Source organism: Motacilla alba, chromosome 14, assembly GCF_015832195.1.
Source record: "Motacilla alba alba isolate MOTALB_02 chromosome 14, Motacilla_alba_V1.0_pri, whole genome shotgun sequence".
NCBI classification, from domain to species: domain Eukaryota; kingdom Metazoa; phylum Chordata; class Aves; order Passeriformes; family Motacillidae; genus Motacilla; species Motacilla alba.
Window position 1 is genome coordinate 14,633,174 of NC_052029.1, and position 25,901 is coordinate 14,659,074.

Consider the following 25,901-nt stretch of genomic DNA (forward strand, 5'->3'; position numbering starts at 1 on the left):
TACCCGGGTCAGGGCAGGAGGGAATAAACAGATTTAAATTGGATTTGAGGAAGGAATTCCTCCCTGGGAGGATGGGGAGGGGCTGGGATGGAATTCCCAGAGAAGCTGTGGCTGCCCCTGGATCCCTGGGAGTGTCCAAGGCCGGGATGGACAGGGCTTGGAGCAGCCTGGGACAGTGGGAGGTGTCCCTGCCATGGAATGGGAATGGATGAGCTTCAGGGTCCCTTCCCACCCAAAGCATTCCATGGCTCCGTGATTCCATAACATCCCACGATTTAGGGAACCCCCAAATCCTCTGGGACTCTATGGAAGTGTCCAAAGAGAAACGCCAGGAGCAAGCCAGACTCATCCCAGCATTCCCAGAGTAAGGAAAATCCCAATCCACAAAGATGGAACAGCAGCCTTGGGCACTGCCAGGGATCCAGGGGCAGCCACAGCTTCTCTGGGAATTCCATCCCAGCCCCTCCCTATCCTCCCAGGGAGGAATTCCTTCCCAAAATCCCATAAATCCACCCTGCCTTCACCACTGCGGGCTCATCATCCCTCCATCCCTCCAATTTTTGGAAAACCAGGAATTTTGGGGATGGGTCTGATTGATTCCGTCCCCTCGGAAGCAGCAGAGGTTTGTCCCTGTGGATTGCCAAAGGCAGCTTTGGATCCCAGCTTGGGTTGGGAATTCTCCCCTCCACCCCAGCCTGGCTAATTACTGCACCCCTCTAATTACCCCTCGAAGGTTATCCCTCATCTAAGTGTAACTTGCAGCGCATTAATTAATTAATTAATTAACTAATTAACGAGCCAGGCTGACCAGCACCAATTGTTATTCCCGGCAACCTCCCCAAGCCCCTGCTCAGTAGGATTCCAAGAAAAGTGAATTTTCCCATTAAAATCCACTCCCTGGAGGAAAGAGGGATAAGCCCAGCCTGGGTGTGCCTTGGAAAGAGTTGAAGCGGGAAAAAGATGTTCCCAAACTCGGGATCACCCCCTGGAATGGCACAGCCAGGATGGTGCTCCTGCTGCTGGCAGAGGAGCTCAGAGCACCCAGGAAAATCAAAAAATGAGGGAAAAATTGGGGAAAATCCATCTGGAGGCCAAAGGGGTGGGAATGGCTGGGATTTTGTGGTATCCCAAGGCCCCCGTGGATCCTGGCCGGCGGCTCCGTTGGGAATTTCGGCTGTTTGGGAAGGGATTGTGATGAGTCACCCTCCAGCCAAAGTTCCTGCGGGAGGAAAGGGGGGGCCCAGCAGGGAGATTTCCAAACATGGCAATGTTTATTTGGAATTCGGGCTGAAGGAGAGATTCTGTGAGATCCAGAGGGAAGATTGGCTGGGGATGAAACCCTCTGGCTACTGGATGTCACCAGAAATCCAGGGGAAAAAAAAACTGGGATTGCTGCAAAGCCCAGAGCACACGGGGACAAAAATACCTCCAGCAGTGCTTTCCCTCTCCATGAAATCCTGGAATTACTGAGGTTGGAAAAGCCCTCCAGGATCGCTGATCCCACCTTGTCAGCCCAGAGCAGCGAGGGCCACATCCAGGTATTCCTTGGATACCTCCAGAGGTGGGAAATGCTCAAGAAGGGGCCACCAGGAGTGGGAATTTCCCACTTTGGCCCATTCCAAGGGGATTCTGTGCTCCTGATGTTGGGAATCACCTCCACAGCTGGCCCTGGGCCTCTCCCAGGATTCCTGACCTGAGTTCCTGTTGTGCTCATCCCACCACGAGGCTCCCAAGCCAAGCTCAGCAGCAAATCCTGGCTCCAAGGCATGGAAAAACGCAGGCGGGATAATGGGAGCAGGGAGCAAACTGCAACAGCAGCCTCAGCATCGTCCCCATGGAACACCAACATCCCCTATGGAACACCAGCATCTCCTGTGGAACACCAGCATTCCCTATGGAACACCAACATTCCCTATGGAACACCAGCATTCCCTATGGAACACCAACATTCCCTGTGGAACACCAGCATTCCCTATGGAACACCAACATTCCCTGTGGAACACCAGCATCCCCTATGGAACACCAACATCCCCTATGGAACACCAGCATCTCCTGTGGAACACCAGCATTCCCTATGGAACACCAACATTCCCTGTGGAACACCAACATTCCCTGTGGAACACCAGCATCCCCTATGGAACACCAACATTCCCTATGGAACACCAACATTCCCTGTGGAACACCAGCATTCCCAATGGAACACCAACATCTCCTGTGGAACACCAGCATCTCCTGTGGAACACCAGCATTCCCAAGGGAACACCAACATTCCCCATGGAACACGAACATTCCCCATGGAACACCAGCATCTCCTGTGGGACACCAGCATTCCCCAATGGAACACCAGCATTCCCCAATGGAACACCAACATCCCCTATGGAACACCAGCATTCCCCATGGAACACCAACATTCCCTGTGGAACACCAGCATTCCCAATGGAACACCAGCATCTCCTGTGGGACACCAACATTCCCCATGGAACACCAACATTCCCCATGGATCAGACATCCCGGCTGCCAGCAGGGAGCAGGACAGGGAGAAGGGATGGAACACACAGGAAAATGGGATTACACCAAGGAAACGAGGACTGGAATTTCCTTCTCTGCTGGGAAAAACCCCTCGGCCCTAAAATCTCTTCCAGTGCATCCCAAAATGTGAAATCCAGCCGGGAATTGCAGGGTGGGAACACCAGGGATGGTTCAGGCTGAGGTTAAGGCAGGGACTGAGTCATTCCAGCAGGAACTCCCAGCTGGGAATATCCATGAGGACAAGGAATCAGCAATGAGCTCTCCCGGTCAAACCAGAGCAATCCCAAAAGGAGGGGTTGAAGAGGAGAAAGGAAACCTCTGGAAAAATCCTGTGTTCCCACATCAGGATGGGTCCAGCTCCAAAGGCGGGAATATCCCAGCTCCAAGGGTGGGAATCTCCCAGTTTGCACAACGGAATCTCCCCTACTTTGATATCCCTGGGTTTCCCACACATCAGGAGCGCTCCTCTGCTTCCCAAAATCCTAGTTAAAGTTCCAAATGGATCCAGCTCCTTCTCCAGGGGGAGCGTGGGACAGCCCTGGTGACACAGAGTGTCCCATGTCCCTGTGTCCAGGCACACCCGGATGGGATCACAGCGGGATTTGCAGCAGCAAAAGGGATTGATTGGAAAAAAATCCCAGAATTCCAGAATGGTTTGGGTCGGAAGAGACTTTAAAGCTCCTCCAATTCCATGGGCAGGGACCTTCCACTATCCCAAATTGCTCCAGGCCTCGTCCAACCTGACCTTGGACACTCCCAGGACGGGGAATCCCCAATTTCTCTGGGAATCTGTGCCAGGGCTCCCCTCCCAGCCTGGCACACAACCCACGTGGCATTCCAGGAGGATCCACACAGGGACACACACGCTGATATTCCCTGGATTCCGAGGCTGGCCCTTCCCAACTGAGACCCCCAGAAGGTCTCAGGGAAGCCCCAGCAGGACCTGGGTGACTCCAGAGGCGCTCTGGGATGAGCTTTGCTCCTTCCCACCCAGCAATTCCCACCCCAGCAGCATTCCATGAGCTGGGGGGGGCCGGGATCAGCTGCTCCCATCCCACGCCGGGGTGTGGACGGTGGGAATCCCGCTGGGCTGGGCCTGCCCTTGGCAGCGGGAGCACCGTGGGGACATTCCTGCCCTGGCTCCCGTCCCTCCCGTGCAGCTGTCCCTGCCCAGCTCCCTTCCCCGGGATCAGCACGGGGCTTTGGGATGCTCCCGGGGAGCAGGGATCCCACCGCGCCCTGGCTGCCGAGCATTCCCGCTGTGCAGGACGGCTCCACGTGGGATGGAGACCCCCCGCACGCAGAATTCCCCCTGCTCCAGCCTCTCCAAGATTTTTCCAAGCTGCGGAAAAGAGGAGCTGCGCTTTGGATCCCAGCTCCAGCTTTGGACGCAGATATCTGTCCCCTCTGGCAGGGACACCTTCCCCTGGGCCAGGTTATTCCAAGCCCAATCCTTCTCTCGTTCCAAATAATTCCGCGGAGCCCACCAGGAATGGGTGATCAGACAAGGATCTCGGTGTATCTGATGCTCCCGTCTCGTCATACAGGGATGGCCGAGATATTCGGGGCTTTTTGATGTAGAAAGGCTGAATTTTTATTTACCTGGCTGATATTTCTATTTTATAAAAGGCACTGTGTTAAATTCAGTTAACAATCTACCAACATTTAGGTTTTTGGTTAGGAAATGCCTAGTGTATATGTTTAATAAACTTTTCTCTTTCCAGACAGTGTATATTTCTTAAAATGAATTTTCCTGGGATAGATTTTTAAATTTTTAGGCATAAACTGTTTTTCTTACAAGAATAAATTGTTACAAAAACTGATTTTCATTCTTAGAATTTTTTTCTTACGGAAACTTCATAGGTCAGCTATTAACTCAGCTAAAATAATAAAATCTAATTTGATAAAACTTTTACAGAGTTTTATATTATTTTAAAAATATTTTAAAAGTTACTTATATTTATAGTTATATTTACATTTAATTTATATTTAATAATTTATCTTTATATAAAACCTTTTTAAGTTTTCCACGACAGAGCTGAGTGCCCTGGGCCGGCTCTGCTCATCCCCCCCAGCACATTCCTTTGGGGACACCCACGGAGCGGCGATTCCCGGGATGGAGGAGGGGACAGGGACACCAGCAGCTGGCCAGGAGCCACCCCGACACTTCCCACATGAAAGGCGAGATTCCAGGGCCGGGGGGAGCCGGAGCCTCGCTGCGACCTTGAGATTTTCCCTGGCGCAGCCGAGGATTAAAGCGCCCACTCAGGTTTCTGCGCCCGGGACAATTCCAGAGGCTCCGGGCTGTGCCAGGGGCTGGGAACGGCTGGGCAGGTGGCGACGGTGACAGAAGAGCCTCATCCACATCCCATCCCATCCCATGGATCCCATCCTATCCCATCCCATCCCATGGATCCTGTCCCATGGATCCCGTCCCATCCCATGGATCCTGTCCCATGGATCCTATCCCATCCCATCCCATGGATCCTATCCCATGGATCCTGTCCCATCCCATCCCATGGATCCCATCCCATCCCATCCCATCCCATGGATCCCATCCCATCCCATCCCATGGATCCCATCCCATCCCATGGATCCCATCCCATCCCATGGATCCCATTCCATCCCATCCCATGGATCCCATCCCATGGATCCCATCCCATGGGTGCTGCCTCCCCCCAGCCCAAGGTATTTGGGATTTGCATCCCATCCCAAATCCAGGGATAGGGAAAAGCTTTCCCTATGGAAAGAGGATGGAGCAGGGAGAGAGGCTTCCCTGGGGGCTGGGTACAGGAATTCCCATCCTCAGGATGACTTTTATCCCTTTAGGATGATTTTCCCATCCCCAGGATGATTTTTCCATCCTCAGGATGATTTTTATCCCTTTAGGATGATTTTTATCCATCCTCAGGATGATTTTATCTCCCTCCCAGCCCAGATTTTGCTCCTGGGTGACACCTCCCCGTTCCTGCCTCAGAGGTGCCTTTCCCAAACTCTCCCTCCCTGCAGCACCTCGGAATTCCATGGAATTCTCCAGCATGGGATTTTCCGTGCCCTGTTTTAGAAGCCAAGCCAAAAAAAACAGATTTTAGATCCCTTGGAATTCTCTGATCCAAGCCTACCTTTCCCTCTGACTCCTGGCAAAAAGCAGGCAAATCCTTCTGCTGCCTCCATGCAGAGATCTCTCCTTAATTCCCACTAATTAACAGGGAATTCTGCAGGTGGGAGCCACCCCTGTGCTTAAACCCAGCTTTAACCTCATCCTTTACATCCGGGAGGATTCCTGGAATTTTCAGGGATGGGCACAGGAACATCCAGGCACGGTCCTGTTCCCGCTTCCCATTCAAATCTCCCTTCAGAGCAACAATTCCAGCTGGGAGCAACTGGGAAGAGGCAAAACCAGTGGGAGGAGGAGCTGGGATGCCAGAGCTTCATCCCAGGCCTTTCCCACGTCACACCTGCCACTTCCCAATCCTTATTTTACCAGGAGAAATGGGAAATGAAGGAAAATCAGCAGCTTTGCCAACTCTGCTGGGCTGGAAAATGAGGATGCTCCAGGAGCCAGAGGGTTTGGAATATTTTTCCTTTTGCTCTGTTTTGCTGACGGGAAGATTTCTCCTCTTGGAAATGGATTTAAAAATTAAAACCACTTCCCATTAATCCCACAAAGTGGGATCATTCCAAGTGTTGCCTTATAAGTCCCTGTTTTCCAGAATTTTACGGCTTGGGAATGAACAGAGCTCTCAGCTGGATTTTCCTCCATTTTTCCCAATTCATTCCTTAACTACCTTTAAGCCGTGCAGGAGGAAAATGTGGGAATTTGCTGCTGCTTCCTCCTCTCCCAGGGATTCCACAGTGCCCCAGTGCATCCCAATATTCCCACTGGTGGGACATGCACACTCCTCACACCCCTCAAATCCAACTCTCAGAATTCCCTTTTTTTTTAAATTCCATAAAAGTGTCATTAAAAATTATTTTCCCAGCATTTTCCCAGCACTTCCCAGATTTCCAGGGCACATTCACTTCTTTCCACTCAGCAAGGAAAATCAGAGGAGATCAAAATGACAGCCTTGGACACCAAAGGGTTTCCTGACATCCAAAATCGCTGGCTTTGGGATTTTTTTCCGGGACAGAAATGCTGGATCAAGCATTTTCCCTCCTCTGGGTGCCAATCCAAAGGGATAAAGCTGACACAAATTCCATATTTATGGCTCGGAGCAGCTGGAAACAAATTCCCTGGATCCAGCAGCTCCTGGAGAGTCTGGAAGTGCTGGGAATGGGGATTAATTATCACTAAAATATTCCCAAAGAAACCCTGGATCATGGAAATGCTGGAATTACCCTGATCCTGCCCTACAAAACAGCTCCCAAACTGCTGCTCCCACCTAAAGATCCCTGGGGGAGCTGGGAATCCAGGCCTGGATTGGGAATCAAAGGAGATTTTCTGCTGTTTCCCAACCCCTTTGGATGGGAGATCAGCCATGGAATTGTTGGATGCCCTGGGGGACACCACAAATCCAGGGAAATGCCAGCAGCTGCGAGGCCGGATGAGGCCAGGAGGCTGAGATTCTGAATTTTGGGGTGGAAATGTGGAAGATGCAGCAGCCCTTGGCAGAGCTGCATTCCCAACCTTTCCTCCATGGAAAAGGGGGATTTGGGATCCCTGGGATCAGGGATCAGCAGCTCAGCTTAGGCTGATCCCAACCTTTGATCCCAATCCAAACATTCCATCCTCTTTTCCCCCCTCCTCAGCCTTAAATCCCACGGGATTTAAGATGATTCCCAAAAATCCCAATAGGAATAAAGCAGGATTTTGGTCGTGGCCAAGTCCCAACATGTTTTAAACTCTCCTATTCCTACTGATCCCATCCCTTCTCCTTAAAGGAGAGATTTTTACCGGGAAAAATAACATGGAAAAATAGCAGAGGAGAAATTCCTGCCTGATGAGCACCTGTTTTTTCTTGGAAAAAGCAGAAATCCCTGATTTTCCAGGAGAAATCCCTGATTTTCCAGCAGACACAGGGAATGTGCTGGTGGTGGTGTCATGTCTAACACAAAGTGACATCAGGAAATGTTTTCCAAGAGCAAAAATATTCCTCGTTTTCCAACTGGGACAAAGCCTGGCCTCGTTTCAATCCTGCTCTGACCTGGCTGTGACCAGGGGTTGAACTCCCGGGAAAAGTGGAGCAGGGAGAGGCTGGAGAGGGGATGGAAGGATAAAGGGAAAGGAAAAATCAGGTGGAAGTGTCCCAGGGGAGCAGAGATTGGAGATTTTCTGGGATTTAATGGACACAGCCTGGGAAAGCAGCAGGGAAAAGCAGAAATCCCACATCACCCACAGCACCAGGGATTGTTTTCAGGGATAAATATCCCATTTTCAGGAAAAATGATCCAAATCCAGCATCTCCGCAGCCAAAATATGACCTTTACCAAAGTTTAAAACCAACCGAATCAAATTCCAGAAGCAATTGGCTTCCCAAGCGTGAGTTATCCCTAAGGAAAACCTGGATCAGCAGGAAGCTCCAATACCAAACAGCTCCACGTGTCCTGGAGCGGGGATTTCCAGGGCCTCTGAACCCAAATATTCCCAAAATGCTCAGCACCATCATCCCATGGGAGACAGGAGCCAGCCTGGAATGAGCCCAAGGCAGCTCCCAGCTCCTGCTCCACACGGATCCTTCCCACCCACAAAATTCCAGCTTTTCCCAAAGCCACTTCTGCAGGATGTGTGGCAGAGCATGAGTCAATAACATCGGACTTTAAGATGCTTTTCCTTCTCCAAACCAGCCAGAAAATTCCCGAGAATGGGAATTTGACTGAAATTTAACTCTGGGATGAAATTCCCAGCTCATTTGAAGCAATGAATTCCTTTCAGTGCCCACTCCTGGGATCTCAGAAGGATTTGGGAAGTGATCTGAGGTTCCTGGAGAACGGGATGCTGCACGTCCAGCGGATATGGATGGGACTTCTGTGCCAGAGGGAAAGTTTAGATGGAATATTGGGAAAAAATCCCTGGTTGGAAAGGTGTTGAGGACCCAGATTCCCAGAACATCTGCGGCAGCCTCATCCCTGGAATTGTCCAAGGCCAGGTTGGACACTTGGAGCACCCGGGGATAGTGGGAAGGGTTGGGGTTGGAACAAAATGATCCTCAAGGCCCCTTCCCAGCCAAACCCCTCCGTGATTCCATGAATCCTCCAGTGGCAGCCGACCCCAAAGCCCACATCCCCATCCCTGTCGGATCAGCCCGGTTTTTCCGCATGATCCCGTTATTATCCCCGGCAGAGCCGCCTTTCAAATGCCAATTCCCATTTCCTTCCCTGCCTTTCTAATCCCAGGGTGCTCCAAGGATCAATAGGCCAGGGATGCAGAGGAAGCTGCTCCCAGTCCAATATCCAATAATTATTGGATAACTCGGCCTCCGACGTGGGTGGGTTGCCAGGTTATGCCAGCACAAAATTCCATTTCCAGAGGGAAAAAAATTCCCCCGGGGATCGGGATTTATGGCTGGATATTTCCATCCCGTGAAAACAGGGTCAGGAAGGATGGAAAAGCTTTGGTTTTCCCCCTTCTCTTCCTGCTTTTCCTCCTGTCCCCTATGACACGAGGACCTGATACCCATGGATACAACACCGACAAATCCAGGATCAAACCCTGCCCTAATGATCCCAAATCCACCACCACAATCCAGGGGATGATCCCATTGAACTGGGAAGTTTTGGATGCTGTCATTGATCCAGACTAATTCCAGACTGGCGTGGAATTGGAAGGGACCTTAAACTCATCCGGTTCCAATCCCGACACTTCCACTGTCCCAGGCTGCTCCAGCCTGGACTTGGACAATTCCAGGGATCCCGGGGCAACCACAGCTTTTCTGGGGATCTGTGCCAGTTTCCCTCACGCACTCATGGAGCAGAGGGAATATTCCTCTTCCTTTCTGCTCCAACTCCAAAAAAATCAGGGAATTCTGGATGCACCATCTGAGCAGGAATTCCAGGCGTGATCCCTGCAGGTGCTGGATTTTGGATCGCACAAAACACGGATCCATGGAGAGATCAGCTGCCAGAGGGGGCAGCTTTGTACAGCCACAAAAAAAAATGGGAAAAATGGCAAAACTCCTAAAAATGCTCCAATCCCAGGAACCCCTGCATTCCAGAGGTTTCTCCTTTCAGCTTTCCAATACAGCCATGGCGAATTCCAAGCAAATTCCAGGTGGGAGTTTGACAATGACAAAAGCACTGCTTGGGATTCCGCATTCCCAAGGGCTCCTAATTCCAGCTGGAAGCTGTTCCGGGAGCTTGGAGCTGCAGAAATCCTGGGATGCTGCCACTGTTTAGATCGGAGCCCTGCTGGGAGGTTTCTCCTGGAAAAGCCCCATATATGGATGACCCAGGGAGCACAAAAGGCAAGGAAGGAGCAGGATTTGGGATTCCCCAGCCAGGGAATGGGGCTGGATGTGTCCCCCAGCTCCCTCCAGAGCATTCCAAGGATTAACAGCTTCTCCCTCCTCCCAGATCCTGATAAAGCTGCCGAAATTCCAACGTTTCTACATTTCCCCTTGATCCCAGGATCCATAAATATCCCTGGCATTTCCAGTGGCACATCCTGCCTGTGGAAATTGGATTGCAAAGGAAAATTGGCTGGAGTTCCTCGCTGAATTCCCATTGTTATCCATCTTTTCCGAGGTCCTTTCCTCCAAACCCTGTCAGAACTCCAGGTGGGGAGGCGGAGTGAAGTCGTTAGGAAAGATTTCCTGACAAACCTCGGGAACACCAAAGGGTTCCGGGCATTTTTCCCCTTCCATTGGATAAGCCCTGACATCTCCATGCTCTTCCCCAGCTTTTCCTTGGAGCCAATCCTGCTCCTTTCCTGCCCAGCACAGGGAAAGGCCAAGGATTGTCTGGAATCACGTGGTTTTATCCAGGATTCATCAGATTTTGGAGGAATTTTGCTTAAAGAGGGAAAAATTTAAATGTTCCCGGAGTTCTTTTTCCTTTAAAAGCTTCCTCCCCCCACGGGAAAGGGGAATGGCTTTAAAACGGGAGAGAGAAGGTTTCAATGGATTTGGGAAGGAATTTCCAGCTGGGAGGGTGGGGAGGGGATGGGATGGAATTCCCAGAGAAGCTGTGGCTGCCCCTGGATCCCTGGAAGTGTCATTAGAGCGATCACTGTCCCTGTGCCAAGCCAAATCCATGGATTTCTTATTTTCCTTATCCCAACATGAGCCTTTCCTGCTTAACACAGGGAGGATGGAGCATCCAATCATAAAAGTCCAGGAAAAAAAAAAGGAAAAACATCAAAATCACAAAAAAAAAGGAAATTGAGATAAAAAATAAAAAATTATGGATTTTTCTATTAAATACCTGGATAAAAAAGGCTTCTGGGAGTCCTGAGCCACATCTGGGAAGGGCTGGAATCTGCCTGGGATGTTTGGAGCTGGCGCTGACGTGTGGGATGAGTGACATTGGATTGGGAACACGGAGTGGGATCAAGTGATCCCAAGAATTTATTGGGAATCAATGAGGCTGCACAGATTGAACAGCACCGCCGCATTCCCATGGAACTGCAAATGGATCAGGAATGCCGGGAATATCCCCCCTAATTCCCCTAAATCCTCTTTCTTCCCTCTGTTTAGTGTGGAAAAGCTGCCTTTTCCAGGAGCCTGACTGGTTCATTTCCTCGAAATTAGGGGGAAAGGGAAATTGGAATCCGCACAGGTCATGGAAAAAGATCTCCAGGATGGAGGGGATGGAGCCAGGAAGCTTTGCTGACTCCCTTGATTTTTCAGGAATTTGGATTTTTGATCCTTGGCCGAGGATGTTGGGAGAAGGATGGGGGCAGGGAGCAACTCCCGGATTTATCTGGAATTCAAGTGAAGTCAAGGGCACAGGACAAATTCAAGCAAAATATTCCTCACATTCCATCCTGCATTTCCAGCCTGGTTTTTAATTCCAAATCCCAAAAAAAAAACCCCAAAAAAGCTTTAAAGCCCCTCCCACACGGAATGCAATCGCCCAGGGAGAAAAAAAAGAGGGATTAGAGCCGGAGGCACACGGATATGGATTATTCCATCCTTTGGCAAATGGAAAATAAATCATCCCATTGGAGCCAGGGCCACGAGGGTGAGGGAAGGGGAAGAAAAAATGGGAATGATCCTAAAGGGATTCATTCCAGAGCATCCTTGGGATGGGACTTCCTGCAGAACCGAGTGCTCCCAGAAAAAAGTGGATTTAAAAGGGAAAAAAAAAAAAAAAAGAAGAACAACCAACAAATTAAATGGAAAAATCCAACAATGGATAATTAGCAGACGGAAAAGCAAAGCTGCAATTTAGGTGTCTCCAAAGGGAAATCCCAACAAGTGGCTCCGTGGATTTATTTTCCCTTTTTCCTTTGATCTCGCTGGCTGGGAGGAGAATTCCTACAAAAGTGGAGCAACCCAGAGCAGGAAAAACCCCGAGCGGAGCCGTTCAGAGTCTCCCCCTCTGCTGACCCCTCTTCCCGCCCCCGGGACTCATTAAACAGGGAAAATCCCGCGGGATCCGAAGGTTCTGGCAGTGAGCACGCAGAGATGTTTTCCTGAGCAAATGTTGGGCCATAAATAATGGATCAGGAACGGGGCCGGAATGAATGGATTTATCCCCCCCAGAGCTCTGGAGTCAGAGGAGGCCGGGATTTCAGTGGATTCCAAGTAATCCAAGATTTTTCAGGAATAACCTTATTTTCGAGGCTTTTCTTTTCCAGGCTAAATTCTAAAGTTGGGTGTCTATTCCCAAAAAATTCCACATCATCCTATTCCCCCCAGAATTCCAACATCGGGGCCGGCAGCGCTCCGGGAGTTGTGGGACAATTGTGGAATGTGGGAACAGCCCCCAAATCCAGCTCCAAACTGATCTCCCTGGAAATCACTGCTGCACCATTCCCGGGGGTATTCCAGAGCTTTTCCCATTTTCCCAGCAACGCACGTGGAATCCTGTCCTTGGATTTTCCTCCCGGGATGTCAAATCCTTCGGACACTGAGCCAAGGGTTTTCTTGGAGTGACCAAATCCAGGGGTTTCTGGGATTTGGCCTGGTCCAGGCTGCACTGAAGGCTTTGGATCTGGGTCAGGATTTTGCCCGAGCCCCTTTTCCCAATGTCCAATCCATTCCTACGGAATGTGGACGCACCTGCCACCAACTCTTCCCTTTGAGGTGACATCCAGCCCCGTGTCCCTGACTTCCTCCGGAATGATTTCCTTCTTCATGAACAAAAATTCCATCCCAACCCGAAATCCTGATTATTCCAGTGGGGAGGAGAAAGGATGGGAGAGGGGGAAGTGGTTTTCCAGGAAAATCCCGGATCCGACAGACTTTGAGCCACCCTCATTCTGCCACTGGAATTTTGCTGACCTCATGGATCCCACGGATCCCATGCCGTGTCCCATGTAACAAATCCAACTTGGATTCAAGGGCATTCCCAGCTGGAATCTGCTGGAACAAGGTGTTGGGATAAGGGAGGAGATGCCTCTTGTTTGCTTCCACTGATTTTCCAGCTTTCCCTGTAATTCCCACATCTCCTCGTGACCTTCCGTGGAGGACAGGCACGGACACAAGAAGAGCTCCCTAAATTCCATTAACTTCCCAAAAATCCCTCTGCCTTTCAGTGCAGGCCGCCTGAATTCCCAAATAATGAAATCTCCCGTCAGGATGATATGATCCAAAGTGACATTGGAGAAAGGAAGGGGGGAGGAAAAATAAGGATTAAAAAGGGAGCCAGGGAGAAATGGGTTGTCCTGGCAACTGGCGATTCCTTCCCAGCATTCCCAGATTATTTCATGGAATGAATGTTTTCCAATTAAATTGATAAAAGGTGGAATTTAGCCGAGGGTGACCACTTAAGCTTTAGTTGGAAAAAATTCCTTCTCCGATAATTGGAATGATTTTTTTTTTACTGTGGAAGGATTTAATCACGGCCTAGATTTGCTGGAAAAGCAGGAATGCCATCTTTTTTTAAAATGGAGCCAATTTATTTTCCCTTTAAACAATCCGAGAGGAAACAGGGAATAAAGCCTAAATCAGCACCTCGGATTAGGAAGGAGCAGCTGTGAACCTCTCCCATGGAATGATCTAATTCCAAGGTAATTATCCCGGATTTTTAACGCTCCGCTAAAATCCCAACATCAGCATTTTCGGGATTGACAGGCTGGGAATTCACGCCAAGGAGCCAAGTGGGAACCTGCAGTGCTGCCCAGCTTCTCCTCCAAGGTCAAGGATGCCGGAACATCCTTGGAAAAGCTGCCAGAATCCATAAATCTCCCTCAAATCCAACCTTTCCTCTCCAGGCACCGCCCGGAATCCGGCATGGAATGGACACGGAGAACAGCAGGACCACACCAGCTGGGAGGGGGATTCCAGGAATAATTTTGGGAAAAGGAAGAGCAAGGAACACCAGATTGGGTTGTAAATCCCTAAAAATCCTCCTGCTGTTGGAATAGTGCTGATCCTCCCGGGATTCCAGGGTGAATCGAGCCGGAGCCTCCGGAAAGGCTGGAAAAGTGTTTGAACTCCAGGAGCTCCGAGTTAAACAGTCTAGATGAAGATCCAAACATTCCAGGCTCCCTAGCAAAGCCATCCATTCCCAAGAAGCCTTTGGAAAACAAGGAATCCACTGGAGACGGCCATGGGACAGGAAAACATGGATAACGACTCCGAGTGACCTTCCCTGGACTGAAAGAGAAAGAAACCAAACTTTCCTTGGAAAAGCAGCTCCTCGGAGTGCTGCTCATCCAAAGAAATCCATTTGGATCCAAAGCCATGTGGATCGGGAAGAGGGAAGAGCTCAGGCTGGGAGGCAGGAATTTGATGGAATTTTTATCATCCGAAGGTGACGGAAAGCCAACACAGGAAGGGAAGGGGAATTTTTCAAAGGAATAAGCAGATTCCCCTGGTGCCTCATTATCCTGCCACAAAAGTCCCACTTTTCCCAAGCTTTTCCTCCCAAAATTCCAAGGTCAGGGGGATCCCCTTGTGTCTCATTAACCTGCCACAAAATTCCCCCTTTTCCCAGGTTTTTCTCCCAAAATTCCAAGGTCAAGGGGATGCCCTCGTGCCTCATTATCCCACACCAAAAAATTCCCACTTTTCCCAGGCCTTTCTCCCAGAATTCCAGCTTCAAGGGGAGGGTGAGGAAGAGGAGGGTGCAGCAAAGAGCATGTGGGAGATGAGGGCTGGATTTGGGATGAAAAACTCCCAAAACAAGACAGGATCAAGTTGGGAATTTTTACTCCAAGCATTCCAAAAAAACTCTCTGGAGTAGCAGGAATTTTTTTTTCCCACTAAAAATTCCTGGGATGATGGAAAAAGGAGCTTTTTTGTGCCCTTCCAAGGCGGTGGCCTGGGAGGGATCAGCGCCATCCGTTGCCATGGGAATGATATTCCCAGGAAACGCTGCTGGAGGTGGAGAGGAAACCCCAGAGATCCATTAGCAACAGGTCGCCATGGCAACGGCTCCAAGCTCATTAATTCCTCCTTTCCTTCCCCCCCATCCCAAAAAAAACCAAACCCAAACCAAGTTTTCCTGGGCATGGGGTGGAAAATCCTTCAGGAGTTTCAGCGGGGACGTGCACGGATGAAGGAGCAGCACCAAAATTCTCACTCGTGTCCCCAAATTGCCTTTTCCAACTGGGATTTCAAATAAAATGAGGATTTTAGGGATAATTCCTGGTTTTTGCAGCCTGAGAGATGCTCCCAAAGGGAAAAATGAGATTTTTTTCCATGAAAACTGAGGAAAAGCAAAAAATTCTGTGGTTCTCTCCCCGCTTCTGTCCCCTCATGTTCTGCCAAGTCCCAATTCCTTGGATAAATTTGTTCTCCCTGGATTCAAACTGGGAATTCCCTCCTCATCCTTAAAAAAAGCCGGGTTGGGTTCCAAGAGGAGCAGGATGTGGAAAAGATGGGAAAAGGGAGATGAAGGAGGATGAGATCCAAACTCTGGCTTGGAATTCCCTCCTGGCATTCCCAGGAAACACCAAGCACTCCTGGAGAATCCCCTGGCTGGAGCTTTTCCAGCACTTCCAGGAAATCCCGTTGTCCTGTGGATATCCCAGTTCAGGTGGGAGAGGGATGGTGGGAACCTGACTTGGAAAAGACAGGGAAGGAAACGGACTTTTGAGAAAAATATGGAAAATTCGCTGCTCTAACAGTAGAATTCCTGGGAATGAGGGAAGAATTGGAGTAGAACTCTCTTAGGAGCTGCTAAAGGCAAATTCCCTGGAAATTCCACACGCTGGGATCAGGCAGCACAGGGAATATTAAAATATTCCCGTTTCTCCAGCCCACTTGAACTTTTCTCCATCATCACCTCTTGTTCCCAACTGGAACTGGAGGGACAGCAACACTTGATCCCTGAATTACAAAATTCCTGGGAAATTCTGTCCCTTCCATCCTTTTTTGCCTCTTTTGATCCCCAAAATTCCAGGCAGGATTCAATCCAGGGAATTTGTGCTGAGCTCAGCTGGAAAAGAGCCTTTTCCTCCTTTTCCTTTTCCTCCTGTTCCACAGCTTTTTCTCCAAATTAAACCTCTGGAATTCCAAAACCTTTCCCAAATCAGAGCTAAGCCCAACCCCGCTCCTAGGATTTTTCCTACAGAATTCAAGGAATTAGGCAGTGCTTGGAATATGAAGTGTTCCAGAGGAGTTCCATAATGATTGGGATTTCTCTCCAAGCCTGGTCTGGGATACGAGGGATCCTCTGGAACATCAGGAATGCTCAGGGATACAAGGGATGCCCTGGGAATCCAGGAATGCTCTGGGATAAAAGGGAAGGAAGGTGGAAAATGCTCAGATCCCAAGCACTGATCCCAAAAAGCATTGCTAGAAAATCTGGGATACCTGGATCAGATCCAAAGGATTTGTGTCCAGCAGTGGCAGATGAGGGGAATATTCCAGGATCCATATTCCAAAGGCTGGGAGGAGCTTCTGGCTCTGGCCTGGGCCACCAGTTTGGGAACTGGGATGGAGCAATTCCAGCCATTCCAAAGGGAATCCAGCCCCACCCCTTTGGTGGGAATTCCATCGTTCCTGCTATTGTCCCAAACTTCTCCCGCCCTCTGCAAACAGCATCTGGAAATTCAGGGATTCACCAGGATGGAAATCCAAGCATTAATTCCACATTTATCCAGGTTTCTTCCAAAACCTAGAGCGATCCCATTCCTGGTAATATTTATGGACTGGTGAGAACTTCCATGCAAAAATCAAGTTTTTCCCAACATCCAGTCTACAGGAGCTCAGGACAGGCTCCTGGTGAAAAAATGGAGCTTTTGGCTTCCCAACCCTCTGGAAAGGGCAGCACATCCCAGAATTCCAGAGAAACCAACCCCACGGGATGCACAGCCGGATCAAGCTCATCCCTCTTGGCAACCCCAGCCCTGGAGCCTTTTTAGGGATTCTGGTCCAGCATTCCCAGGCAGACAGAATCCCAGGGATGTCTGGAGCAGCAGGAATTGTTGGCACTGGATCGCTCCAGGAGCCATTGGAAGGTGCAGAAGTCCTGGAGAACATCCAGCAGGAGCTGGGATCAGGACACACTGCCAGGCCAAGAGCATTCCCTGATTCCTGAGACTCCCAGATTCCCAAGTTTCCCTCTTCCCGAATCTCCCTGCTCCCAACTCTCGGGAGATGCGGGGTTAAGCCTGGCTTAAACTCGGGCCTAAAGTGACTTCAGCAGGGATGATCCTGCTTTATTTGCCCCCAGCTCTGTTCCAAGGGATGCTGGAGATGGATTTGGGATCCCTCAGCAGGTCAGGATTTGGGATTAAACAGCCCCATCCCACCTGAGCTGGCAGCCCCTGGAATGAGCCCTTTCCCAATCCCAAAGGATTCCCACTTGTGGCACCAAATCCCACATTTTGCTTTGTCTCCCGTCCTTCCCTCCCTGTCATTCCCAGTAAAGGAGGTGTCAGTTCCTCCTTCTCTCCACATCCTCAGAGACAGGAGCAGAAATCCATGGAAACACCTGTGTTCTGATCCCAAATCTCCCAGGAATTCCCGGGACAGCAGGAAAATCCAAACAAACAGGCGGAGAGGATCAAAGAGTTTGGGTACAACGAGCTCCACACGAATCCCACGGGATGCTCTTCCCAAAACATCCCTGTCCGTCACATCCATCCAACATCCTCCATCCCTCGGGAATGGGGCTGATATCCCAAAAATCCACGCTGCAACTCCTGCTTCCAGCAAGATCTCCCAGGATTTTTGATACCCGGGCAAATCCTCCCCGCTGGGATGGAGGGGAGGGATTGGGAGCAGTGACCCAGCTGGAATTCCTGCCTGGAATAGCTGCACACACTCAGAGCCATCCCATTCCTCTGGAATTCTAGGGAAAAACAGCCAAATAGTGGGAGCATTGTGAGCTCACACAATTCCCATCTGTCCGTGGAAAGAGGGAAAATGAGATCCCAGAGCCGAGCATTTCATCCGCTGCCAAATCCCTGCTCCTGCTGCAGTGCCCAGACCGGATTTTAATCCGGGAGAAAAAGAGGGAAAATTGTCTTTTCCAGCTGCTTTTTGTCAAAGTTTCACAGACCGCTCTGGAGTGACCATTCCCGGATTTCCAGGGAGGTCAGGAAGAGCCCTGGACACGGAGCTCAGCATCCTCTAATTCCCCTCCCTTGCTGCTACAGGAAAAGGATTGGAAGTTCTGGAATTAACTCCTAGCTGGGATCATGGAATAACCCCGGAGTAACTTCCCTCCTATCCCAGGCAGCAAAATATTCCCTCTAAACTGTCTTTTCCTTAAAATCCCAATGATTTAGGGATTGGGGATTTAGGGATTTGCCCCAAGCAGCAGCTGCTGCTTCGAGAATTAAGAGCAAAATCCGAGTTTCCAACATCTGTGTAAATATTCAGAAAATATTCCTTGCATGAGGAATTCCAGCCTTGGAATGCTGGGCAGGCGCTCCAGGGGATGGAATTCCGAGGGATTAAAGGAAAACACACCTGGGTGGCTTTGGGTGGGCATCCCTGGGATTCCTCCTGAATTTCCAGCAGCCCGAGGAGATTCCAGACTGGGAACCAGGGGGGAAATCCAGGGAAAAATCTGCGTGGGCAGCAGGAATTCTTGGCTGCAGCAGGGATTGGGAAACAAATCCCAAATCCATGCAAAAACAGGGAGAAAATCCCAATTCCCCGTTTATTCACTGCAAACAAGAGTGATCCCACTTCCAATGGAATTATCCCACCTGGAGCTGGGGAAAGTCAGGATTCGGCTGCCAAGGGATCAGCCCGAGCCCCCAAACACAAAGCCAAGGGAAAGGAGAGTTTAAATCAATCTAATCCCATTTTTCCATTAAAAAATTCCCTAAAAAACAGCAACACACCCCAGAGAAGCTGGATGATCATTCAGGAACTATCCACAGAAAATCTGGGATCCCACTGCCCCAGATCCAGCCTTAGGGATGAGCTGGAGCCTCGGATCTGCTGCATTCCCAGTTCCCCTCCTGGGATACACAGGTCCACATTTCCAAGGAATTTGCCACCCTGAAATGCTGGGAAACACACCTGGACTCAATCCACATCCCAGAATTCCGAACCAAACTCCAAACTGGAATGGGATTTGTTGATTCCCAGCAAATTTGAGGGGAGGAACTGAAGGCAACTGGCAAAGCCAAGCGGAGTCTGGGATTTCCGTGGATCCATGCATCCATAAATACCATGGAAAATGGGAATTAGGTGCTCTGAAATTAGTCTGGAATGGGAATAAATTGAGGAGATTTCTCAGAGATTATGAGGAATCCTCAGGAAAATCCAATGGGATGCACTGGAGGGGATTTTCCAGGGAATATCCAGCCCAGCAAAACACATCACTTAAAATAAATCAGGGGAAGAGGAAAACCAGCCCCAAAACCACCCTGGAATCACTGAATTCCTATTTTCTGTGAAAACCCCTGGATTTGGGGACGTATAGACGGATAACTCTGGAATCCACTGGATTCCACGGATTCCATGGAATCCATGGATTAGGATAAAGGGATCCTAGAAAAGCCAGGCTTGGAGGCAGATTCCCAGTGCTGTGCTTCCCATCTCTCCATCCCATTTTCCCAGTTTTCCAGAGGGAAAACCCCTGGGATTGATTCCAAGCTTTCCTCCACATCAGAGCCCACCCAGAGTCACATCCATGACCCAAAAATCCAGGAGATGCTTCCAACCCCTCCCGAGGACATCCAGGGATTCATTCACCCCTTCCTTGCTAATCCCAAATATTCAAGGAAACCCCACTTGACATTCCAGGTTTCCATGGATCCACTCGGGAAAAGCCAGGGAATGACCCTGAGGGGTGGCAAACCCCAAATCCCCACGAGGTTTGGAACAGCACAAAACGCCACCCACGGCCCTCCAGAAATAAACAGACGTAGGAGATCCAATCTGAAGGAAAATAAAGAAGTTTGATCCCAATTTTATGTGGATTAAAAAAAAACCAAAGGGGAATTCAAAGCACAGCAGGGAAACGGAGGGAAAATCCACCTGGGGTTTTAGGGAAAATCCCATTTGGATCAGGGCTTGTATCCCAAAAATGATGTTTGGGATGTTTGCCTGTTGTGATCTGTGATTTTGGGGTGGGAATTGGGATTGGAGGTGACCCTGGAGCTCGGGAAGAGATTCCTGCACTCAGAAAATCCAGGATTAAATTCCAGGAATGCCACTGCACAGCAAAAGCGACAGCAGAGTGTCCCTGCTCGGATTAATTGAATTAGCAGACTCCTAATTAGTGCTCCCACCCCCCAAAATCAGCACTTTTCCCAACTGGAATACGTCATGAACCCAAACCTCTGGAAGCAGAGGGGAGGAAGAGCAGGATCCTTTCCAGGATCCCTTTTCCAGGCTGTTCTCAGCATTCCCGAAGGCAGCAGCACCACTGGAGCCTGAAGTGCAGCTCCTCCACGTGCCCCATCCCCGTTTTCCCGCTGATGCCTCCGGCTGGGAATGTTTCCCGGGAACGCTCCCGGCCCCGTAAACTGATCCTGCCCCACCTGTCCCCTCCAGAACCCGGCTCCAGCTTTTTTTAGCCATTCCAAAGCCTCCCAGCGACCCCCTCCTGCTTAAGCTCCACACAAATCACGTTTTTTGGGAAGATTCCCACCTGCTCCAGGCCACAGGGCTGGGAGGGCTCCGATTCCCAAAAATATCTGGAGTGGCTGGCAGCTCTTGGAAAATCTGTGTGGGAAAGGGAGATCCCCACGGGGTTTATGGGATGGAAGCACAGTGGGAATTTTGGGTGCCTCATCCGAAGGCAGCTCCATTCCCAGAACGTCCCGTGGGATCAGCCTCAAGGAAAGGCTGGAAATTGGAGCTGGAGGAGAATTCCTAAACCAGCAAGCACAGGAAAAAGAGGGATATGGGAATTGGAGGGCACGGAGTGAGACCTTCCCCTCTTCCCACCAAATAAATCCCAGTGGGAACAAGGGCAACTTCCCTGGGAAAAAACAACCAAAAAGCCCCATCCAAAGAGGGCACCTCGGGAAGATCCAAGGATTTTGGGAGCATTCCCAGCTCCCATCCCTCCCTTCCATAAATCCTAAGGAAAACCCAACACCCTTTTTCCTGGTTTGTGGATTTGTGCTTCGGGAAGAGCAGGAAGAGAATCTAAACCCACAGAGCCAGAAACTCCCTCTGTGGGATCTTTTCCCTCTGTGGGATCTTTTCCCTCTGCGGGAAAATCTCCCAGGAATTCCAGCCCTCACTGCCCTGATGCAGCCGTGCTCCTCCTCCAATCCCCTCATCCAGCTGCTTCCCAAGTGTCCCACTCCATGGAATTTTTCCCAAGCTCCTGGTTTCCAGGTGCCTCTGGTTCAACACACCCAGACCCAGATCCTGCTCTGAGGCGGCTCCGAAAATCCCAACCCGCTCTTCCTGAAAAACTGAATCCAAGGATTTGATTTTGGAGACTGGGAAAATGGGAATAAATCCCAGCAAGGAGCTCGTCCCTCCTGCTGCCATCCGAGCACACCAGCACTGAAATCCTGGGAATTCTACAGAATTCCTGCTTGGCTGTTAACAATCCATCCCCATTTCCAGCTGATGTTTTGTTGGATGGGGAAGTTTGGGAAAGGAAGGTGCTCTGCTGGGAATTCCCAACAGGAGAATCCAAGCCAAGCCTGAGCACACCTGAACCCTCTCCCAAAAAACCTGCCTTGGAATTCTCCACCTGCCAGAGGAGATTTCGGGAATGCAGAATCCAGAGACTCCCCCAAACCCAAAGGAAATGACCTTTCCTCCCACAGACTCCCAAAGTTTTCCCTCACAAGCACCTGGATTAGGGAATAAATCCATCCTGACTCGCTCCTGCCTGTGACAACACAGTGCCCTCCCCAAGGCCAGCTCCGTCCCATTTTTTCTTATGGAATTATCATTCTGTGGAATATTTAAGCATCAGCTCCTCCTTTCACCCTCGCACGTCCAAGTTCTCCCCTCAGGGCTGGAAATCTCAGCTGCACTTGCCCCAAATCCCTTTTTTCCAGCATCCAGGCTCTCGGGAATGCTGGAATGAGCACCCAGGAGGGCACTGGTGATGTTAGGCCTGGCTTAACCGGCAAGAAGCACTTTAGGAAGAGGAATTTAAGCCCAGATTTGCTGCAAGCAGAGACTTCACCCAACGAGAGCAGAGCCAAGGAATCAGCTGGGGCCAAGGAGCTCCATTTTCCAGAGAAAAGAAACCAGGAAAGGGATTTTTCCTGATTAAATCCAACCCTTAATGAATGCCTGAGCGTTTTTAGGAATCACAACAGGACCAAAGTTGGTCAACATTTTGTGGAAAACAAAAGGAGCCCCAAATCCATGAAAACTGTGGCATTTGCCCTGCGAATATTCCTGCAGCTCCCAGCCGGGGCAGCATTCCAGGGAGGAATGTGCAATTCCTGCTGGGCCGGCTGCAGGGGAGAACCAGGGGTTTGTGTGGGGAGCTGAGGCAGATCAATAATCAGCTTATTAATAAATAATGGGGTTAATAAATTAATAAATAATGGGGAGAGAAGCAGGCAGGGATGGGGGGCAGGGAAAAGCAGGAATTCTCCACACAATGCCCGTGCTAAAAGCTCACTTCCCAAAGATTCCGGGCACAAACTGACAACTCTCGCTCGCACCCAGCATTCCGGGGAAAATTCCATCTCCTGGATGTCACGAGCCAGAGGAAAACGCTGCTGGATGATTATTTAACATTCCTAAAGCCGGGAAAGGACACCGGGAACGGCGGAGATTTAAGGGATTCACTGTTCCCTTCCTTCCCTGCAAGTTGCAGCAGAACAAAAGCGGAGGGGACTTTTCGGGAATGTGCCTTTCCCAAAGCAACTCCAGCTCCATTTTTCCCCGTCGGGAAAGCTCCCGTGCACTCGCGGCTCTTATATAAACAGCGGAGGGGCTGATCCCCCCCGGCACTGCAATAAAATCAAGGTCGCCTTTGGAATTGCGAGGATTCCCATCCCGGCGAGCCGCGAGTGGAGTTGAGGGGTTTTTCCCGCTGGGAATTTCGGGGGGCCGCGGCTCCGCACCCCCCGAGCGGCTCCGTCCTGCCCGTCCCGGACACTCGCACGGAGCCGCTGCGGGACCTTGGCGTGTCCCCAGCACGGGGGACACGGGGGACTCTGGGGACACGCTCCCTGCGTGTCCCGCTGCCACCAATCCCCCTCTCCGAGCCGGCACTGGGGACACACCGAGGACACGCCGCTGGCTCCGTGGCATCCCCGGGCGCCGCCGGCAGCGGGGACGCGCAGCTCCGCCGGGATGCTCCGGCCACGGGGAGGGTCCCGGGGGTGTCGCGGTGTCCCGAGGGAAAGGATATGGGTTACAGACCAGCCTGAGGCACCAGCTGCGCGGGCGGGTGGTTTGCTTGAGGCAGAAGAAGGCGGTGGGTGCCAGCGCCGGGTAAGGCACCTGCTCCTCCTCCTCGGAGCCCAGCTCGGCGGGCGGCTCTCGGCCGGGGGAGCCGCTGCCGGAGCCGGAGCCGCTGCCGGAGCCGCTGCCGGCATCCTCGGGCGGCTGCTCGGCGGGGCGGCGCGGCGCCGGCAGCGCCGTGATGGGCACCCGCACCTCGGCCGGGCGCGGCGGCTCGCGGCTCTCGCCGGCGCTCATGGTCGCGGCCAGCGGCACCTGCGGGGCGAGGGCAGCGGGTCAGGGCCGGGCCCGCTCCGCCGCGGCTCCCGGGGATGCTCCGCCGGGTCCCGGCGCTCCAGCCACAACAAAGGCGGGCGGGGGGAGGTCGAGCCTCCGCCCGGGCGCGGCCGCTCCCGCCCCCCACGGCGAGCTGGGGGTGCCCCCCGCCCTTCGGGGACCCCCCGGAGGAGCGTTCTGGGGTCGGATTTTGGGGGATGGCGGATTCTTGGGGGGTGTCCTACCTCAGTCGGGCGGAGCGCGATGTCCCCAGGGGCATAGCCGTGCCTTGCAGCTCACATGGGACCGGCGACAATCGCGGCTCCGGGGGGTGGCCGAGCCCCCCCCTCCAGGCACGGTGGCACCCCCAAAATCCAGCGGGGGGCAGGGAGGGGTTGGGGCTCGGCGTGCGGCGCCCGCCCGCGGGGATGGAGGATGGAGGAAGGCTGGGGAGAGGAGGAGGAGGAAGAGCAGGAGGAGGAGGAGGTGACGGGGGCCCTTCCCGAGCCTCTCCCGACGGTAAATCCCAAGGAGCGAGGAGGAGGCAGCTCCGCCGAGCTTCGCCCGTGCCCAACAGGAAACTTCGGATTTACCGGGGGAGGAGGGAGAGCGAGGGGAGGGGAGAGCGGGGGCGGCGGGGGCGGGGGCCGGGAGGAGCCGGGGCAGCCCCGCATCGCCCCCTCCCCCGCCTTTGTTCGGGCTCCGCGCGGCGCTGCGGGACGGGAGGGCACCCACGGGTGGGGGGCAGCGAGCCGGGGACCCTCCCAAAGCATCCCCGGGCGGGCGGAGAGGCTTTGGAGCGGGAGGCGCGGGCTTGGTTCCGCTCCATCCCGCGAGGGCTGCGCGGCTCCGGCATCTCCAAGGGGGGGGAGATCCCAAAAAGGGGGGGTGCGCCCCTAGAAAGGGAAATGGAGTTCAAAAAAGGGGGATCGCCCCTCCCGGCGCTCCCCCAGCCCCGCTGGCTGAGCCCAGGTTGGAGGTAGGAGCGGTTTAATAACTAAGCTCGGCTCTAAGCTCGCAGCTCAGCTGCTCCGGGGTTTAACTCCCAAGAAACAGCTCAGGGAAAAGTCCTCTCAGGCTCCAGCCCTTCAGCTCCGCTCGGGAAGTTTTATCCCTTTGAATTCCTTGGAATTTCGTGAATTCTCTCAGGTCGGGGGTGCGGGGATGGGATTGAAATCCGGGAGTGGATGGGTTCCCGTCCCCTGGAATGTTTTCAGGAGTGCGCGTTCATTATCCAGCAGCACATTCCATTTGCAAATGCAGCTCCCGATGCTCTTCCCGGTTAATAACTGGGAATTGATTGGGAAGAGAGGTCAGGCGGCTTTCAAAGCACCCGAAGCTGTGCCTAATGGGGCTCCTAAAGAGCTGGGATGTAGCGGCGATCCCGAGGTTTTATGGGATGTTCCCGGGTTGGGATGAACAGGGTGTGGCGATTTCAGTGTGGGATACAAAGGGAAAAGCCCCGCCAAGGAGAGAGAGGGGAATGGGAAAGACCTCGAGGATGGAATCCAGGCATTCCCCAAAATTCATCGGGATGATCCAGCCTGTGTGCAGGGCTGCTTGTGGGAATGCCACGGGGATAGGAAGGATATGGGATGATGGATTGGGATGAGGCACATGGGAAAATCCAAAGGGAATCACCAGGATCTCCTTCCAGTTGAATTCTGCTTGAATTCCTTCCCTGGGGTTGAATTCCCTCTGTTTCCTGCCCTTTTTGCCAATGTCTTCCGTGAAAACCGGGGTGAGTTTGTGGGAATTCTGAAGGATGTGGGGTTTCCAGCTCACGTGGAGGTCTCAGCCTCATTGTTTCCTAAACTTTGGGATTCCTGACTCTGGGAAAGAGAATTCCAGGATGATGAGGAGGCCACATCCCTGGAATTGTTCAAGGATGGGGCTTGGAGCATCTTGGAATAGTGGAAGGTGTCCATGTGGAAAAAAATCAACTTTAACTAATTCCAACCCCATGGAATTAACCCTGGAATAAAGAGAGCAAGATCTGCCCTGCTCCTCCCAATTCCTTGTGGGATCCTCAGGAATTACGGAAGGGAATAAATCCTCATGTCAGGAAAGTGTGGGCTCCTTTCCTCCAGGGATGGATTTGGGGATGGATCCAGCATTCTCGGGAGCATCCCGCTCTCCTGACACCCCGCTGGAAAGCTGGGAATTTTACTGCCTACCTTTGGGATGGGGTTGAGGCATCTCTTGTCCCCTCCTTCTCCCCATTCCCATTTGACTCCACCTCCTGTTTCCCTCTAGAAG

At 51.7% G+C, this 25,901-nt stretch overlaps 1 protein-coding gene across 2 annotated transcripts in view; it reads right to left on the reverse strand.

The window, feature by feature from the left end:
- CACNA1H (calcium voltage-gated channel subunit alpha1 H) overlaps positions 1-24,230 on the reverse strand; it is a 156,217-nt gene extending 131,987 nt beyond the window's left edge. For both annotated transcript variants that reach the window (XM_038151115.1, XM_038151114.1), the window contains exons 1-2: positions 23,888-24,230; positions 23,335-23,642 (exon numbers count right to left, since the gene is read on the reverse strand). In XM_038151115.1, coding sequence (XP_038007043.1) covers positions 23,335-23,624 — 290 coding nt within the window. In that variant the 5' untranslated portion in view covers positions 23,625-23,642; positions 23,888-24,230. The remainder of the gene's footprint in view (positions 1-23,334; positions 23,643-23,887) is intronic.
- Between the last annotated feature and the right edge of the window lie 1,671 nt (positions 24,231-25,901).